The sequence below is a fragment of the Chrysochloris asiatica genome, unplaced genomic scaffold (assembly GCF_000296735.1).
Source record: "Chrysochloris asiatica unplaced genomic scaffold, ChrAsi1.0 scaffold00006, whole genome shotgun sequence".
NCBI classification, from domain to species: Eukaryota; Metazoa; Chordata; class Mammalia; order Afrosoricida; family Chrysochloridae; genus Chrysochloris; species Chrysochloris asiatica.
The window spans coordinates 29,756,159-29,775,680 of NW_006408524.1; the positions used below are offsets into that span (position 1 = coordinate 29,756,159).

At 39.5% G+C, this 19,522-nt stretch overlaps 1 protein-coding gene across 2 annotated transcripts in view; it reads left to right on the forward strand.

Annotated features, from left to right (window-relative positions):
• The window catches only part of IGF2BP3 (insulin-like growth factor 2 mRNA binding protein 3), a 181,617-nt gene that overhangs the window by 109,801 nt on the left and 52,294 nt on the right, over nucleotides 1-19,522 (forward strand). For both annotated transcript variants that reach the window (XM_006832214.1, XM_006832215.1), the window contains exons 4-5: nucleotides 14,450-14,501; nucleotides 14,598-14,661. In XM_006832214.1, the coding sequence (XP_006832277.1) occupies nucleotides 14,450-14,501; nucleotides 14,598-14,661 (116 nt within the window). The remainder of the gene's footprint in view (nucleotides 1-14,449; nucleotides 14,502-14,597; nucleotides 14,662-19,522) is intronic.

The following is a 19,522-nucleotide window of genomic DNA, read 5'->3' on the forward strand; positions in this document are numbered from 1 at the left end:
TGGGGTACCCACTAGCTCAGGCACCCCTATGTTCACCAGAATGGAGGTGCGCAGGCAGCAAGGGACCAATGAACAGCTACCAAAAGAGAAGAATGTCCACGCCTTTATCTCAGCGGTTCTGTCAGGCGTCTGTGGCCGCTCCGATCTTTCCCCCACGTGGTCTCACCCAAGATGGTGGCTCCTGGAGCAGCCGAGCGTCCCGGATTAGAAAGCAATGGATTTCTTGCTTCTGCCACAAATTCCCCCAGCTGTGAACCTTCCAACCTTCTAAGTATTCCTTTATATGTGGTTCAGAGTTCTGGGACCATCCCCTGAGCCTGCTTGGTCAGGTATTTTGTGTTGTTGTTGGCGGAGCTCTCTGCTATACATCCACCCGATCCTCCATCTTGTTTGTTCTCTCATCTGTATTTCTTGACTGCTGCTTTCAGAGTGCTGATGGTAGATCCAAGCACAGTAAAGTCTTTGACCACTTCAGTCTTTTAACCCTTTATCATGATGTTGTGGATTGGTCCAGTAGTGAGGATTTTATTTTCTTTACATTGAGGTGCAATCCATACTGGTCTTTGATTTTCATCAGTAAGTATTTTAAGTCTTTTTTGCTTCCAGCAAGTAAGGTTGTGTTATATGCATATCTCAGAGTGTTAATGCCTCTTCTCTAATCTTGATCATGTTCTCAGATTATTTGCTCAGCATACATGTTGAATAAGTATGGTGAAAGGATGCAACCCTGGTGTAGAACTTTCCTGATTTCAAACCATTCAGTATCCCCTCGTTCTGTTCAAACAGCTGTCTCTTCATCTCTGTACATGCTCCTCATGAACATGATGATGTGCTCTGGAATACCCACTCTTCACAGTATTATCCATAGTTTGACATGATCCACAGTCGAAAGCCATGTATAGTCAATAAAGCACAAGTAATTATCTTTCTAGTGTTCTCTGCTTTCAGCCAATAGCCATCTTACATCAGCAATGATACCTCTAATTCCATGTCCTCTTCTGAGTCCAGCTTGAGTTTCTGGCAATTCCCTGTTGATATACTGTTACAATCTTTTTTTTTTTTTTTAAGCATTTATTGTGAATTGAGTGATAGTTTATATGGGAGAACATCAGTTTTACAGTCATCCTGTCGTATTTCATTTCCTTGCAATGGTTTTACAGTCATCCTGTCGTATTTCATTTCCTTACAATCCCCTCCCTGTTGCAACATAAAATAACGTGCAGCAAAATTTTACTTGCATGTGATTTCACTGATATTGTTAGATGATTTTCTCATTCTGTTGGGTTACCTCTCTTTGAAATGGGCACCAGTATGGATCTCTTCCAACCTGTTGGCCAATTTACTTCCAAGTCTCTTGGCATAGATGGGTGAGTGCTTCCAGTGCTGTATCAGTTTGTTGAAAGATTCAGTGTATAGTCCATAGATTCCTGAAGCATGGGTTGTTGTTGTTGTTGTTGTTGTTGTTGTTTGTTTTTGCCAGTGCCTTCCATGCAGCTTGAATTTCTTCTTTCAGTGCTATCAGTTCTTTATCTTAAAATGGTTAACCATTGACCATTTCTTTCGGTACAGTGACTTGTATTCCTTACTCCTTCTTTTGATACTTTCTGCATCATTCAGTATTTTCCCCATAGACTCCTTCAGTATTGCGCATCAGTGCTTGACTTTTTCCTTCCGTTCTTTCATCTTGAGAAATGATGAGAATTTTCTTTTTTGGTTTTCTAACTCCAGGTCTTTCTTTGTACATTTCATTATAATGCTTTGTCTTCTTGAACTACCCTTTGGAATTTTCTGTTCAGCTTTTCACTTCTCATTTCTTCCATGGCCTTTACCCTTCTCTACACTCAAGAGCAAGTTTCAGAGTCTTTTCTGACATCCATTTTTTGTCTTTTATCTTTTTCCTGTCTTTTTAATGACCTTCTGCTTTCTTCATAAATGAAATTTTGTTGATGTAATCTCACAACTTTTCAGTCATTAGTGTCTGGTGCATCAAATCTGTTCTTGAGTTAGTCTCTAAATTCAGGTGGGATGTATTCAAGGTCATGTCATGGCTCTCCTGGATGTGTTTTAATTTTCTTCAGCTTCAACCTGATCTTGCATATGAGCAGTTGGATTGTCTGTTCCACACTCTGCCTCTGGTCTTGTTTGGCTGATGCTATTAAACTTCTCCATCATCTCTTCCAACAGATGTAGTCAAATGATTCCTGTATTCTATCTAGTAAGGTACATGTGCATAGTAGTAGTAGTCTTTTAATGGCGTTGAGAAATGATATTTACAGTGAGTAAATTGTTGGTTTTGCAGATTCTATCATGTGATCTCCAGCATCATTTCTATCACCAAGGCCATTTTTCAGCTACTGATCTTTCCTCTTGTTTCCAACTTTTGCATGCCAACCACCAGTAACTGTCAGTACATCTTGATTGCTTGTTTGATCAAATTCAGACTGAAGAGGTTGGTAGAATTCTTCAATTTCATCATCATTAGCTTTAGTGTTTGGTGGGTAAATTTAAATAATAGTGGCATTAACTGATCTTCCCTGTTACGTGTATGGATATTATCCTGTCACAATCAGCATTGTATTTTAAGATCTTGACATGTACGTTTTGATGATGAATATAGTGCCATTCATCTTTACTTTGACATTCCCAGTAAACCATATGACTGTGAGTCAAAATGACCAGTACCAGTCCATTTTTGCTCACTAATGGTTAGGATTTCGAGCTTTATGCGTTCCTGTTTATTTTTGACAGCTTCCAAATTTCCTATATTTGTACTTCACACAGTCCGTATTCTGATTATTAATGGCTGTTTTAGCTGTTGCTTCTCATTTAGAGTTGTGCCTTACCAGCAACTGAAGGCCCTGCCTGAAATCTTGTTCTGTTCATGTCATTATGGTCAACCATGCTTTGAGGAGTCAACTCTTCCCCAGTCAGGCTCTGAGTGCTTTCCAACCTGAGAGCCTCATCTTGCAGCACTACATATGACAGTATTCTGCTGCGATTCATAAGGTTTTGTATCTGACAAAGCTCTGCTGCTATTGAGGTTTTCAGTGTTGAACCACTCAGTGGTCTGTCTCGCCTTCTTCCTAGCGTATCTTAATCTGGGAGCTCTGCCGAAACCTGTCCTCCATGGGTGACCCTTGTTGTTAAAAGCTGTCAAGTTGGTTCCAACTCATAGCAACTCTTTACAGCATTTCCACGGATGGTTGGTGAGTTTGAACCACTGATCTTGTCGTTCAAACTGACCTTGCAGTTTGGTGCATTATACCACAGTGCCACACCATGACTGTGTTGGTATTTAAAATACTGGTGGTATCTAGGCTGGATTCTCTAGAGAAGCAAAACCAGTGAAACTTGTGTATGTATGTGTGTGTGCGTATGTGTATGTATATATGTATATGTATATATATTGAAAGAGAGAGCACGTGCGCATGCTTGCATGCTCTGTTAGCGTAGTGGTTACAAATCGGGCTGCTAACCTCAAGGTCAGCAGTTCAAAACTACCAGCCGTTCTATGGGAGAAAGATGAGGCTTTCTTCCTGCACAGGGTTTCCAAGGGTGCAGAACACCTCATCTTTATCCTGCAGAGCAGCTGGTAGTTTCGAACTGCCGACCTTTAGGTTAGCAGCCTGATTCGTAACCACAACGCTATCAGAATTCCTTCATATGTATATGTGTGTATGTGTATGCATATATGTAAGTTTATATCAAGGAAATGGCTTAGAATTGTAGAGGTGGGAGTCCCAAGTCTAGGTCAGGTGAGTCAAATTGGCAGGCAGATGGGTAGACCACAGTTCCAAATGCAGGCACAGAGCAGGAGTGCGGCATAGAACAGGGGTGGCAGCAAGGTGACATGGACAACCCAGGTCCAGTGGTGCGGAGCACACTAGTCAGGACTCTGAGAGTGGGCTTACCAGGCCCTCTTGGTGGTTGCACATTGACTTTCCTGCCAGGTGGATGCACGCACCATGCAGCATCCCTAGTGCAACTTGCAGGTGCACTCAGTGGGCAGGCCTGGCAGGCAGACAAATGGTACAGAAGGCCATTGGCTCCGGTTTAAAGAACCAGAGGTTAGAGATGACCCCAATGTGAGATCCAGGTCCAACAAAGAGCAAACTTTTCCTGCATGTCCTATTATATTTGGAATAGGCCACACCCCCAAGGAAACATGCTTTCAATTGGTTGGCTGCTCATAGCCAATCATCATAGAGTTAACTATGTCTGTATTAGATCTCACTATAGGGATAATCACTATTGAACTGCCAAACCACTGGGAATCCTGGCCCAGTCAAGTTGACACACACCTTAACTATCACAGGTGACACACCTTCCAGCACCACAACACACACGTCACCACTGTACAACAAACTTGACAGGTAGGTGATGGTCTCATAAAATATTCATTCTTTGTTATTGACTTGTTTCAGTCAGCATAATGTCCTCCAGATTCACCCGTGTTATAAAATGTATTGCAGATTTCTCATGATTGTTTATTGTTGGGTAGTATTTCATCGCCTTTGTGGACCACATTTGGGTATCTGTTTATCTGTTGATAAGCGCTTAGACTGTTTTCATTTCTTTACTTTTGTGAATAATATTACATTAGACATAGTTGTACATATGATTATTGTATTGTATAACTTCATATCCTGTTAAGTTGCAATCATTTCCTTTTGTTAGTAAAACGTAAGTTTTAATTCACATACCTTAACATTGACCCTTTTGAAGTATATAATTCAGTATTTTTTTTTAAACTTTTTGTTGTGAATTAGGTGGTGGTTTACAGATCAGATCAGCTTTACATTCAACTAAATACACACTTTGTTTTGTTTCATCTCAATGATTACAATCCCCTCCCTGCAACAACAGTTACCCTACTTCTTCCCTGTGGCTCTCCATTTACATCTTATAGTTCACAAATGAACAAAGCAAAATTATTTGATGTACGCTTAAAAAACAACAAACATATTCGTTTAACTGCTCAAAGGGCACATTCTGCCAGCCAGCCTGCTGCCCACAGGCACGCAGCCTTTCTCAGTTCATGAACATGGAGCCCGCAGATGTTTCTCCATGCCACCTCCTCTGCCACCATTTCTACTGTTACCACTTTTCTAGGTAGGGTAATTTAGTGGTTTTTAGTATATTTGTAAAGTCAGTCAACCACCATTATTTAATTTCAGAACATCTTCACCAAAAAATAACCTTGTATCTATTATTAGCCTATACTTGTCTCTTCTTTTCCCTTTCTCTAGCCCTTGACAATGATGTATTTTTCTGTCTCTGTTTGGCTATGTCAATCCTGAACATGTTGTCTAAAATGGAATCATACAATGTAAAGTTTTTGTGTGCAGCTTTCACTAAACGTTGTTGTAACATACTGTAATTCTTTTAATGTAAAAAAAAAAATTGTGTGCAGCTTTCACTAAATGTTGTTGTAACGTACTGTAATTCTTTTAATGTTTAAAAAAAAAAAATTGTTGTTGAAAATATACACAGCAAAACCCCCCACCAATTCAGCAGTTTATACATGTACCATTTAGTGACACAGATTATATTCTTCAAGTTTAATTTTTCAAGTTGCTGTAATCAGTTTGTTAAACAGCTCTGAAAAGAAAGCAGTGTTCAAGGTAGACGTTTTTACTAAACAGTGATAATTTCCAGAGGCACTCTCAGATTATAGATTGGCACACAGATTGTAATCTCTAGTGATAGTCCATCATCTCCAAAACACATGTGGCAAATGTAACACAAAAGCAAATACGGACAAGTTGGAATCTGCCATGATCCTAATCTGTACCTTTATTACTGATTACCTGCCAGGGTAAGCATTATAGCTAATTTAATTGTTATGAACAGATTACTGTGGTACAACTGATAATCACATCCCTGTGGTTAGTAATCACTCCTCCAGTAGGCAGATAAGGATGCATGAAGCCATTATAGAATGACAAGCCTTGAACCTCCATCATCAGGTAAACTCAGGTGCTCTGGAAGCAAGGAGGAAAGGGTACTTTACCAAGTCTCAGGGGTAAAAGAGAAGCTTACTTCGAGGTAACTAGAGCACCAGTGAAGTCAAGTGACCTAAAGATGAAGGGAAAGGCAGGCGGGCAGCTACTAGATCAGTGAAGACCTCATGAGCCATGTTCACATTTTACATTTCATAGAGGCAGTTTGAAGCCACTGAAGGATAGTCTTTTTTTTTTTTTTTTAAATACTGTCATTATTGGTGAAGGTTTACATAGCTGTTAGAGTTTGCACTCAACAATTTCTACACACAATTTTCAGCGACATTGGTTACATTCTTCACAATGCATGAACATTTTCATGATTTCTGTTCAGGTTGTTCTGCTTCCGTTAATCTAGTTTCCTTGCCTCCCCCCTTACAGTCTCTCTCATCTTTGTTTTAAAGTAAATTGTTTACCATTTGGTGTAGGGTGATTTTTTTTTTTTTTTTTTTTAAAGAAACACAGTACTTACCTTGTTGCTGTTGTTAAGTGCCTTTGAGCTGGTTCTGACTCATAGCGACCATGTATAGGGTTTCTGAGGAGCTGCTGGTGAGCTTGAACTGCCGACCTTGTGGTTCACGCTAACCTTGCAATCCTGTGCATTAACGTGCAGCACCACAATTTGTTGTTTCATGAGCTAATCTATTACTTAATTACAAAGGTTAGTTTCAGTTTAAGGCTTGAAGAGTATTTCTACTCTTAAACAGTCCACTAAGTCTGGGTTTTGTTGTTTTTTTTGTTAGGGATTTGAACTCCTGTTTCACATTCTCTTTCCCACCCTGTCAGAGTCCATCTACTGTGGGCCGAATCAAACAGTTTGTAGTGGTAGCCAGACACCATCTGTTTCTGGTTCAGGGTAGATGAGGCTGTGGTTCCCATGGACTGTGTGTCCTGTAAACTAGTTTCTTTTTCCTCTTCTATGGCTGCTCATAAGCTTTTTTTTTTTTTCATAAGATTTTAACACCCCACATCCTACTCAGAAGGGTAGTTACTTTTGGCACAGTGATAATCATGGTTGTTGGTCTGGAGGTGAGGATGCCAAACACTCTCAGTATTTCAGAGGAGATGGGCCCTGAGCAGTGGATATAAATCATAAATAATCAGCAGAAAGTTTATATGCAGAGCATGACTGAGTTCATGCCCATAGTGCTGTCAGCTGAAAACGATCTAGTCGTGTGTGGTAGTGATGAGGCTGTGGAGTGGAGGTGGGGTAGGCCATGCATGCAGCAGGCATAGTGTAGAAATGCTGGTCACATGTAAGGTGCAGAGAGATCTTTTCTGCTGTCTTTATTTCTGTCTTCTGTGTATGAACAGACTTAAGTCATTCAGTTGTATGAAGGAGACCATTTGGGGCTGAGGGAAATGTTTCTTATGATTATGGTGATGGTTTCATGAGTGTTGATATAATATCAAAACTGTCAAAACTGATAAAAAATTCATACAGTGTATTGTACTTCAATTATATTTCAAATTTAAAAAAATAGGAATGTTGATTTTCTTGCTATGATTCAGGGAAGTAGTAATACTTGCATTTTTCAAATGTGATTTATTATACAAAAAAGTGCACATTGGTTTATATTCACCTGGAGTAAGAAAGAAACACCAGTCAAGAAGAAGAGGAGGATATGGAATGTGTGGCATATTGCCTCCATAAACAGTTTCTCCTTTGCCATAAGAGCAGAGGAACTGGATGGTGATCAGCATTATTAAACATTTGGATTAAAATTATTCTAATTGTTGTTGCTAAGTGCTGTTGAGTTGGTTCGAACTCATAGTGACCCTGTATAGAGTTTTGGAAGAGAGGCTGGTGGGTTTTGAACCACCGACATTGCGATTAGCAGTCCAGTGCTTATCATACAGTGCCACACCAGAACTCAAAGACTCCAAAGGGGGAAATGTAGAACAGAATTTCAAATCCTCATGGACTTGACTTTCTGGAATCATGGCGAGTGAATGAACCTCTGAAACTATTGCACTCAGATAATAATTTTTAAACCACAAACCAAAAAACTCCCTAAAGTTTTTTAATAACCAAATTATAGTTCTGTTTCCCTATTAAAGAATGTCTACCATCAGCATTAACCTATTTTAAGAACTATATGGGATCAAGTGACAATAGCAGCTTGAAAGATCAGATCAGAACCTTAGGGAGCACTCAGTGTGTGTTAACAAGGGAGGAACAACTCAGGAAAAAAGTAGGCTGAGAATGTTAGCACAACTCAAATGTAATCAGTGCCACTACATTGTACATGTAGAAATCATTCATTTGGTGTATATTATGTACATTCTCAACAACAAAATACAATTTTGGGGAAGCAAAAAGTATCACAAATTTTTAAGTAAAAAATGAGTAAACATAAAAGATCAACACTTGAGGATACAAATTTCTAAATATAAAAGGGGACTCAAAAACTTTGTGGAAAAATGAAATGAAAAGATAAATGGTATTTTGCCACGAACTTTTGAAGCCCCCTTGTGTAAAACGGAATTCCACAAAGATACTTCCTCTGAAGCTTTAAATGTGTTTTTTTTATAGCCCTTTCTTTTCGAGTTGGGATTTATTTTTAACAGCTTTTGTTGTTAGGTTCCGTTGAGTCAATTCCAGCTCATAGCGATCCTGTGTGCAGCAGAATGAAACACTGCCCAGTCCTGCGCCAGCCTCACTGTCATTGTTCCATTTCAGATCACCGCCGGAGCCACTGTGTCAGTTCATCTTGCTGAGTGGCTTCATCTTTTTGGCCGACTCTCTACTGTGTATAAGGAGCCCTGGTGGTGCTGTGGGTTGGTGGTTAGACAGGTATCCATAAGGTTGGCTGTTGACATCCACAAGCCAGCCCTCTGGAGACAGAGGAGGCTGTCTGCTCCTGTAAAGATTGGCATTTGTAGAAACCATATGTAGGGTCACTCTAGTTGGTGAGTCAACTCGATGGCAGTGGGTTTTTTCTAATGAGAATGATAACCTTCTCCAAGGACTGGGCCTCCTCATCCATGTGCAGTGTGTGTGAGACAAAGTCTCATAACAGCTTTACTGAGATACAATTCACACACCCAGTAATTCATCAAATTAAATTGTACAATTCAATGGTTTTTAGTATATACAGAGTACAACTAACATCACAGTCAATTTTACAATATTTTCATTACCTCAGAAAGAAACCCACACCCATTAGCTATCCCTTCCCTATCCCGCTGCCCTCACACCCTCCCTTTCTTCCAGCGTTTTGTCTCTCTAGATTTGCTAATTTTGGACATGTGGTATAGGTGGAATCATACATGTGATCTTTTGTGTCTGACTTAGCATAATGTGTTCAAGGATCATCCATGTTGCAGCATGTGTCTTTTTTTTTTTTTTTTATAAAGGTTTTATTGTGTATTGAAAGTTTACAGGGCAGTTCATCAGTTTTACATTGAACAAATCATACACCTTGTTTCATTACAATGATTATAATCCCCTCCATGTAACATCAGTTAACAGTAAAAGTTTACAGGGCAGTTCATCAGTTTTACATTGAACAAATCATACACCTTGTTTCATTACAATGATTATAATCCCCTCCATGTAACATCAGTTAACAGTATTTCTCTCTATTCACTTTAGTGCTTAATTAATTAATTAATTAAATACTCAGGCATATAAAGTACTTTATACCACCAAAGGGCATATTCTGCAAGTCTGCCTCCTGGCCACCAGCACTCAGTCCCTTTCTTCCCATGAATCTGGAATCCTCAGCCACTCCCCATCTCTGTTCCATCTCTGGTATCACTGCTTCTCTGCATAAGGTCCTGCATTCCACTTGTGCTCTTCTCCCTTGATGGTCCTAGGGTCTTCTGTGTCTGGACTGTAAGATTAACCACTCTCCTGTTTTTGTTATAAAACTTCTACCTTTACAGTTATGACAGTCTTAATTAGTCATGATAACAATTACTATTGAATTATAAGAATCTTATCCCTATCTCTTTTAACCAGACCCATCTAGACAAGATGACAGCTATTCAGTGGGGATTCTTCCCTGCCCACCGACTCTTAAACTTAACTCCCCCTTGAAACCTTGTAAGCCAGTCTCTTTGTGCCTTTATCGCCCTCTCATTTTAGGTAGCCAGTGTCTAAGTTGCCCATCGTATCTACCCTCTGTACAGAAGGGTATACATTGATACTTGATGTGAAGACTCCTTCCCTCTCTGTTGTTGTTACTACCTCCATGAGTATAGGTCAAGTTCATCAAATTGTAGCAATTTATCCTCGTTTCCTTTATCAAAAATAGGTTTGTTTTTTTTCTTTTTTTATCATCCTCTAGCCAAACTCTGATTATCCAGCCATTGAGGCTAGGTCACATGGGTACTGTCTGCAACTTTGGGTGTTCTTGTGCGACTCCTCTCACTTCATATCAGCTGGATGCTTCACTCTCAGCTCTAACTCTCTGTGGCTATGTCCTCATCCATAGACTCGGGTGTCTCCAGGTCACACCACACTTTGGAACAATCCCTTCTTCTTCTTCGTGCACTCATCTCCAGGTCAGCTGGAGTCTGTGGACCGTGGTTGAACTCAGCCCATTTCTTCATTGCTGCCTTTCCCCCTCTTCTACTCATCAGTAGACTAACATGAGCACCAGCAAGCTTACATGCCTGCACATGTGCTCCCTTTGATTTTCAGTCTTAGAAGGGGTCAGCATATATCCTTAATCCTTTATTCCAATTTAATAATTTATAATAGTCTATTGTGTGGCTCCAGTTAGGATGAAAATTTAGGTAGTGCTATAGGATAAGCACTGGACTGCTTAACTGCAAGGTCAGTGGTTCAAACCTACCGTCGACACCTTGGAAACCCTATATGAGGTTGCTATGAGTTGAAACCAACTTGATAGCACACAATGGCAACAGCAGTAAGAAGCATAGAAAAATGTTTTTGTAAAATAGATTCATTTACATATAATTTTGGTTTGTTAGCAGTTTGTTGTTGTTAGGTGCCACCAAGTCGGTACTGACTCATAGCCACCCTGTGCACAGCAGAACAAAACACTGCTGGATCCTGGGCCAACCTCACTACTGTTGCCGCACGTGCTTGAATCCATTGATGCTGCCACTTGGCCAATACATCTTGCTGGAGGTCTTCCTCTTTTTCTCTGACCCTCCACCTTACCAAACATGATATCCTTCTCTAGCGACTGGTCCCTCCTGACAATATGTCCGAAGTATGAGAGACAAAGTTTGGCCATCTTGGCCTCCAAGGAGCACTGTGGCTGCACTTCTTCCAAAACGGATCTATTGGTTTTTTGGCAGCCCATGGCACTTTCAATATTCTTCTCTAACACCATAACTCAAAAGCATCAATTCTTCTACGGTCCTCCCTATCCAGCTTTTGCACGCATATGAGGTTATTGAAAATAACATGACTTGGGTCAGGCGCACCTTAGTCCTCAAGCAGACATCTTTGCTCTTCAACACTTTAAAAAGGTCTTGTGCAGCAGATTTGCCTAATGCAATATGTCATTTGATTTCTTGACTGTTGCTTCCTTGAGTGTTGATAGTTGATCCAAGAAGAATGAAGTCCTTGACCACTTCAATCTTTTCTCTGTTGATAAGAATGTTGTTTATTGGTCCAGTGGTGAGGATTTTTGTTTTCTTTACATTGAGATGTAATCCATACCAGAGGCTGTGCTCTTCGATCTTCATCAGTAAATGTTTTAAGTCCTCTTCATGTACAGCAAGCAAGGCTATATCATCTGCATATACAGGTTGTTAATGCAATTTGTGGAAGTACTAAAATGTGCAGTGGAAGGTCTTTGTTCTATCTTTGTAGAAGACTGTTGGTAAGAAGCATTTGTGGGAGAGGTAGACAGTATAAACATTATAGGAACTGAAAGACATCAAGAACCTAGATGTTGTATGGTTTACGTGACATATAATAGGAATGTTTGTCTTAACTTCCTACTTAATGGAAAAGGAGGTAATATATCAAGACCTTGTGAAGAGTAAACTGTGTTCGCTTTTTTGAGGGCTCAGTTGGTATAAGATAGCATATCCCTACACACTTTTAGGAGTGCAGTAGCTCAATAGGATAAATACTGGACTGCAAACCAGAAGGTTGGCAGCTCAAGCCCACCAGCTGCTCTATAGCCTAAAGAAAGTCTTTCTGCTCCCACAAAAACTTACAGCCTCAGAAACGCTATAAAGGGTCATGTGAGTCAGAACCCATCTCAGTGGCACTTAACAACACACTTTGCCTAACAGATCAAAGGAAAACTGCAGCAGTGCTGTTGTTTGAAGCTGGAAACCTTTTTGGGACTCTGAATTGACAGTACACCTTCCCCAATTATCTCCGCTGTGCTTATACTAAATGTTATGCTGAAGAGTTGGAGATCTCACAGGCCTACTAAAATTCATCGTTGGTCCCTAAGTAATCACCTTGGTGGTGGCTGTGTGCTGCCAAGTCAGTTCTGACTCATAGCGACCCTGAGTAGGGTTTCTGAGACTAAATCTTTGCACCTGCTTTTTCTTATATGAATTTCATGGTTTTATTTTGTATATTTGAGTCTTTAATCTGTGTTCATGTATGGTGTGAAACATGGAAATGGTTTTGATTATCTACACGTGGGAATCCAATTTTCTCTGCACTGTTTATTGAGGAGACTTTTCTTTCCCTGCTGAGTGGACTTGGCATCCTTCTCAAATCAGCTGACAATAGATGTATGGGTATATTTTTGGGCTCTCAAATCTATTCCCTTGGTCTCTGTGTCTATTATTACAAAATGATCAGGTTGTTTTGATGATTGTAACTGTATGAAAAAACAACAACAATAAAAACAAAAACAAAAAACCTGTAGAATTGATTCCTACTTATTAAGACCCTGTGTAGGGTTTATGTGTGCCAAAAGCCTCACCTTTCTCCCACAGAGCAGCTGGTGGGGTTGAATGCCTGTACTTGGGATTAGCAGTTCATTGCTTATCCTATAACACTGCCAGGACTCCTCTGTAACTGTATGTTGTTGTTAGGTGCCATCGAGTCAGTTCCGATTCCTAGCAATGCTGTATAGGGCTTCCAAGGAGCGACTAGTGAATTTGAATCACTGACCTGGCAGTTCAAACCTACCTTGAAGTCCAGTGCATTATCCTATGTGCCACTCCAGGACTTCACATGATAAAGATTACAGCCCTTGGAAACCCTATAGGGCAGTTCTACTTGGTCCTAGTGTTGTGTTGCTGTGAGTTGGAATGGACTTTATGGCAATGTGTTTGGTTTGTATATATGATACATAAAATTGATTCATAAAAATTCTCATGTATGGGTTAAGTGCTGACGAGTCAGTTGAGACTCATAACAACCCTGTACAGGGTTTCTAAGGAGCTGCTTGGGGGTTTGAACCACTGACCTTGAAGTTAGCAGTCGGGTGCTTATCCTGCAGCTCCTCACCAGGACTCCATACCATGGAGCATTTGTAGAAGATTAGTTTCTGTTTTTGTTATTATTGCAGGTTTATTATTCAGTATTCTGTCTAGATCACAAGTATATAGTGTTATCCCTAGAATAATAAAAATTAAGGCGGTGTAAGCTAAATTACATGGAGACGAATGTATTTAATCACTGAACAAATTGCTTTTAGGAAGAATTAAAAATAATGTTTTAAAAATTAAGAATGAATATTTTTTGCATCTGTGAAGAAAAATTTAGCAGTAGCAAGAAAAAGATTAGCATACTGCTGTTGGTATGCCCCACTTAAAGGAAATTTATCATGCCAAAATATTAATTCCATTCACAAGTTAGGTGGTAATCCTATTTTTAAGAAAATCATCCCAAAACAAACCTTACAGATTTCAACTGAAACCAGTTGACAGAAGCCTAAATGACCATTAGAAGATACCACATAAAATTTAGAAGAAATTGCTTTAAGTCTAAGTGTTGAAGAGTTGGTTCTGACTCATAGTGACCCTGTGTAGAATTTCCAAGGATTGACTGTTGAGTTTGAACCACCAATTTGTGGGTCAAACTGACCTTGTGGTCCAGAGCTTTATCCTACAGTGCCACAGTAGGGCTCCAGATAATAATCATAAAATTTATTTATTGTATTCTCAGTGGCTTGCTATGTTTTGGGGCCCAGAAAACATTTTCTCAGAACTGTCTTTGAGCTTTCGCTATTATGTTGGTGAATATGTGGTTTGCTGTCAGTTTATTCTGGTACAGTTCTCACGAGCTAAGGGATAGTAGAGTTTGGATTATACACAGGTGAGAGGCACACCTACCTAAAGTTTATACTCTCATACAATGATTGGTTTTACAGCTCAGAATAACCAGAATGTCCTCTTTGTGGTATCCTTTCCTTGGTTTTGTAAACCACAGCCCCAGTTAATCTTTTGGCTCTTTGTCACCACAATTACTTTGTGATTTTAAAACATTTTCCTGGCCTGGCTAATGACTTGGGAATTGATCCTTTTTTTCTCCCCCTCCTTGATAGGTGCTGGATAGTTTACTAGTCCAGTATGGAGTGGTGGAGAGCTGCGAGCAAGGTACATGTCTTCTCAGTTGCTTTCACATTTGTAAAAGGAAGGAAGTGGGAAGAAAACTAACGCTGTTTCCCTCTCTTCGTTTCTCTCTTCCTCCAGTGAACACTGACTCCGAGACGGCAGTTGTAAATGTAACCTATTCCAGTAAGGACCAAGCTAGACAGTAAGCAGTTTGAAACTTTTTGTCTGTCTGTAACAACCAGCGGTTGAGTCTATTAATTTATACTTTGTGAATTTTATAATTCAGGGGAAAGGTTGATGGATAATCAGAAGAAAACTCTAATTTTGAAAAGACATGATTTGGGGGTCAAACTTTGCAAAGTAGATTGCCTAGTGAGTATCTGCATTTGTTACCGTTTTGCTACATTTTCAGTATATTCCTAATGCCATTAATGTAGTGATATAATATGAAGTTGAATTACTACTCTTTGCAGAAAACTGTGGGATTGGATATTCTTGTCAAATTACATAAAGACTTCCTTTTTTCCCCTTATTGGTATGACACATACGTTATTACTATTTTCCTCAAAGCTAGTAAGTTGACCAATTGTTCAGAGTAGTGTTAAATGTTAAGTCGTCTTGCTTACTAATTTTTCTAATGATTACTGTTGTCATTTAGGAGTGTACAGATATTGGGATAATGTAATTTGCTTCCAGATATATTGCAAAAGTATATTCTAGTGCATTTGATAGTTTGATCTGTGAATTTTTGCCTGTCTTGCATAAGAAAAAAATAATTCTGTAGACTTAGGACTGGTCTGGTGAACCCTAGAGAGACAAAATGGGTCTCATGTAGACTGCTTTTGACATGTCATCTCTAAATAGGCTCATGAAGGAGTGCACACAATGTTCCTAGCACCACAACCTGCAGACAAGAAAGTCTTCATGACCTCCCCTGCACAGGTCAGGCAGAAACAGACTCTAGCTTCTGTGCTAGACAGAGAAAGTGGAAAGCCCATGCTTGCTGACTTTGAGTCCTAAAGGAAAAGGGTGAAATGAACTGAAGTGGGGATTTGGCTAGGTTACCAAAGGCTGTGCCCACTCATGGAAGAACTAGGGAAGATAAGGCCAGGAAGGAGATGAAAATCTGATTGCTATAAATGGAACTGTATTTTAAAAATTGGTAATATTCACACTGTTAAATATTTTAAAGATCCAAAGGTAAATCTTCTTCCTGGTTTTGTTCTCCAACTACTCTGTCCCCTTCCTCACTGATAATCCTATGGAAAACAAGTAACATGTATTTTTCCCTCCTTTTCACACAAATACTACCATAACATTTTAATGTTTTCTTCATATAACTCTTTCTTTTAGTTGAATAGAATTTTTATTAAGGTATGTGAAATGACTTATTAGTCTCAAATTAGATATTTAGATTTCTTTCCCTGGACTGTTACAGTTATGAATAATGGTACATCTTGTCTTCTTTTTTAAGCATGTTATTTGTATGTAAATCTATAGGGTAAATTCCCAGAAGTAGAATTAGGTGAGATGTATGAAGGTAAGTCAAAGCATAATGGTACTAGGTTTCCATTTCATACCTGTATGGGTTTATTCCAGACAGTGCCTGTTTTAGCGTGTCTCTGTGATCATGGATGGCTACAGACAAGTTCTCTCAGTGATAACACTTGTCTTAGTCATATTAGGGTACCGTTAGAAAGGAGGTCTGAGAAATGACTTCTGCTGGGTCAGTTAAATTCAAGGCAGTGAACTCAGTTCAGAAGGTTATGGAGAGTGCTTTTTGGGATACCATCTGCTCCTCGGAAGCCCTACACATGGGTCGGAACCGACTCGATGGCACTTAACAACAACAAAGGAGTAATATTGATAGATTTTTTTTTTTGAAGGACACAGGATGGACATGAGGTTTATTAGGAAGAAATTTTGAGAAAATGTGAAACTGCCTGAGTGAGTGAAAGGCCAGGAATCGTACACCAAGGAATTTTTTCCCCCATCATGACAGTGTACCTGCTCAGAAGGTCTGTCCTATGAGAATTTCACTGGGACACCTTACCCATCTACCTTCACGCCTTTCATGTCAAATCAAAGAATTTATTTCAGAGGAACACGATTTGAGTACCTTCAGGTCCCACAACTGCCATTTTGACATGGAGTAGATGAAAGATGCAGAAGTCTTTGGGGAAAGGGATAGATGGAATGCCTACCTTTAAACGTGTGTAAACCTAGATGGAACATATGTGTAGAGAAACTGTGTTCTCACATTTTGATTTTTTTTTTTTTAATAAAGAAAGTTATGATTTTGTAGCCATACTTTTTGACTTACCCTTTTAGGTTCATTTTCAGTTGTGTTAGATATTGGCATGTTGTCCTTTACAGAGCTTGAACTAGTTTAAACTCCCACCAGCAATGTCTATTACTCCACTCTCTGCCCCACACTGTTTGAGCAAACTGCCAATCTGATAAATACAAAGTGATATCTGATTATGTTAATTGTAATTTCTCATAAGTGGTCATCTTTTAATATGCATTAAAAACACTGTTTTTCCTTCTGTCTTACCATTTTTATCCATTAAAAATATTAAGCGGGTATAGGACATTTTTGGCTATTATAGAAATTAGTCATTTGTGCTTTTAGTTGTGAAAGAAATGGATTTTTTAAAACATTAGACGTTGCTCTGCAACCATCAGATAAAACGAAGAACAGGAAAATTTCACATTTTATGTCCACAGTAGACTGGGGAGTGAAAATGAGGACCATGAGAAAACACGGGCTCTGCTTGTCTACAAAAGTTTCATGGGCTCTTTATAAAATCCCTAATGAATATTTGGCCCAGTCCAGGTTAGATAGAAAATAAACCCAAGAATATTAGAGTTTAGTTCTCTTGTTTGTAAACTTAGGTAAATCTTGTTTTGTAAAGGGGGGAAAAGGTCCCAGTTTAATAGGTATTTAGTTTGGTGGGAGATCCTGTATTGAAGATGGATATGACTTTGCTTTGAAGAGGCATGCAATTGAGTAGGGACAAGCTAATTCACATTTAACCATTATTATCTGTCTAAAGCATTAAAAGTATGCCCACAGGAAGGGTAAGACTGGTCAGTCAAGGCAGAATTACTGCGGAATGTAATCCTAACATGACGGCAAGCTCAGTGTGGAGACACCTATAAAAAATACTTGGGCGTGGTTAGATTGACAGGGTCCTCCTGTTCCGAAGGGGTGGAGTGGAGGCTGCTAGGAATTGTGTAATCATTTAACCTAAACAAATAAATGGAGTGTTTCAATTAGAGAAATTGTTATCATAGTCCTTATTCTAATATTCAGTCAACTAATATTTGAGAACGTGACCAAAAGTTGTCGGTGAATGAAGGCAGGAGCGCTGGAATGGCCCCCTTATAGGATCAGCACTTGACTGCTAACAGCATGGTCATCAGTTCAAACCCACCAGCCACTGTAGGAAACTCTATACAGTGTTGCTGTGATTCAGACCTGATCGGACAGCACACTACAACAACATTAACCAAAAAAAAGTTGCCAATGAATGAAGACAAAGTTCCTGTCCTCCAGGCCATGCCTCTCATGGTGCGAGAGAAGACTAGGAGAGCAATCATGGGGTTTTACTTCTTACCTAAGTTGTTAATTTATAGGAATATTGATTTCCTCCTTAGCCCTGCAAGCCTTTAAAAAAAATCAATGAAAATGAGGTTTGGTATTCAGAGACAGTTAATAAATTACGCAAAGGGGAAAAAAAAAATCAGTTTTGTGATACAATGTTATGAATACTGGCATCTATTAGCAAAACTTTCTAATTATTAAAAGTAGAATACATTTTTAGTCTGAGGAGAATTTGAGAATTACTGGATGTCATAGAAAAAACATCGACCATGTAGTCTTGATCTCTCTGAGCTTGAGTTTTTTGTAGTTACAAAATGGATATATTTGTGCATATCTTTATAGAGAAAATAGTCTTATCAAAAGATAGTAATTCTTCACACACTGCTCTGGCACAACTGCCTGCTGCCTGAGCATCCTGGTACCATCTCTCCACTCTCCGCAATGCTTAGAGGGCTAGGCAGAACTTAGCTTCAGGCAATGAGGACTTAACTGATACTCTCATTCAACCTGGTGTGGCCCCACAGGAAAAGCACTGGACCTCAAGGTCAGTTTGAACTGCAAGGTTCTGTGCTGCAAACTCATCAGCCGCTCCTTGGAAACCCTATACAGGGTCGCTATGATTCAGAACCAACTTGACAGCACTTCACAACAACATTCTTCTTAGGGCCTGTCTATGTAACAGATGTGCATGTGAGGATACAAATAGAGAACAGAGAGGAAGAGGATTCATTGTAGAGTCTAGGTCCATGGAGTGCACTCTCTGAGCCACCGTTCTTTAGTTGTGACTTTTGTTAGGTTGATTGATTGGTCTTGGTTTATTAGGTTGATTGATTGGTCTTGGTTTATTGCCATGTGCAATATGAGAATATTTATAGTCCTTAGTTCCTGACGCTGTTGAGAAGCAATAAGATAATACCCTCCAAATGTTAATGGTTACTAAATTTCTTAAAGATCGTTGTCCCCCATTTCCCACCAAATAAGCTGGTTCCTTTGGGAAGTTCAGGGTCACCTACAACGTGTTTTTCATTACGATTTGTTCAGTGACATCCAGTCGGTTCTGAGTCATAGTGACCCTATGTAGGGTTTCCAAGGAGTGGCTGGTGGGTTTGAACCTCTGACCTTTCGATTAGCAGTCCAATGCTTATCCTGAAGCACCATGGATAATACCTTGTTATTGTTAATTCTGCATTTCGAAGTCCTGGTGTGGCACTGTGGGTTAATGCACTGGACTGCAAAGTTGGTCTGAACTGCAAGGTTGGTGGTTCAAGCTCATCAAGCTGTACAGGGCCGTTATGGATCAGAACTGACTCAGTGGCACCTAACAACAACATTCTTCATTCAGGTGATAAATGACCATTGATACTGAGGAGTTAGGTGACTTAGTTTTAGAAGTGTTGAGTTGCTCTGAATGCCACTGTAAGAAGATTCCTCACTATGGCTATACCTCTAAGAC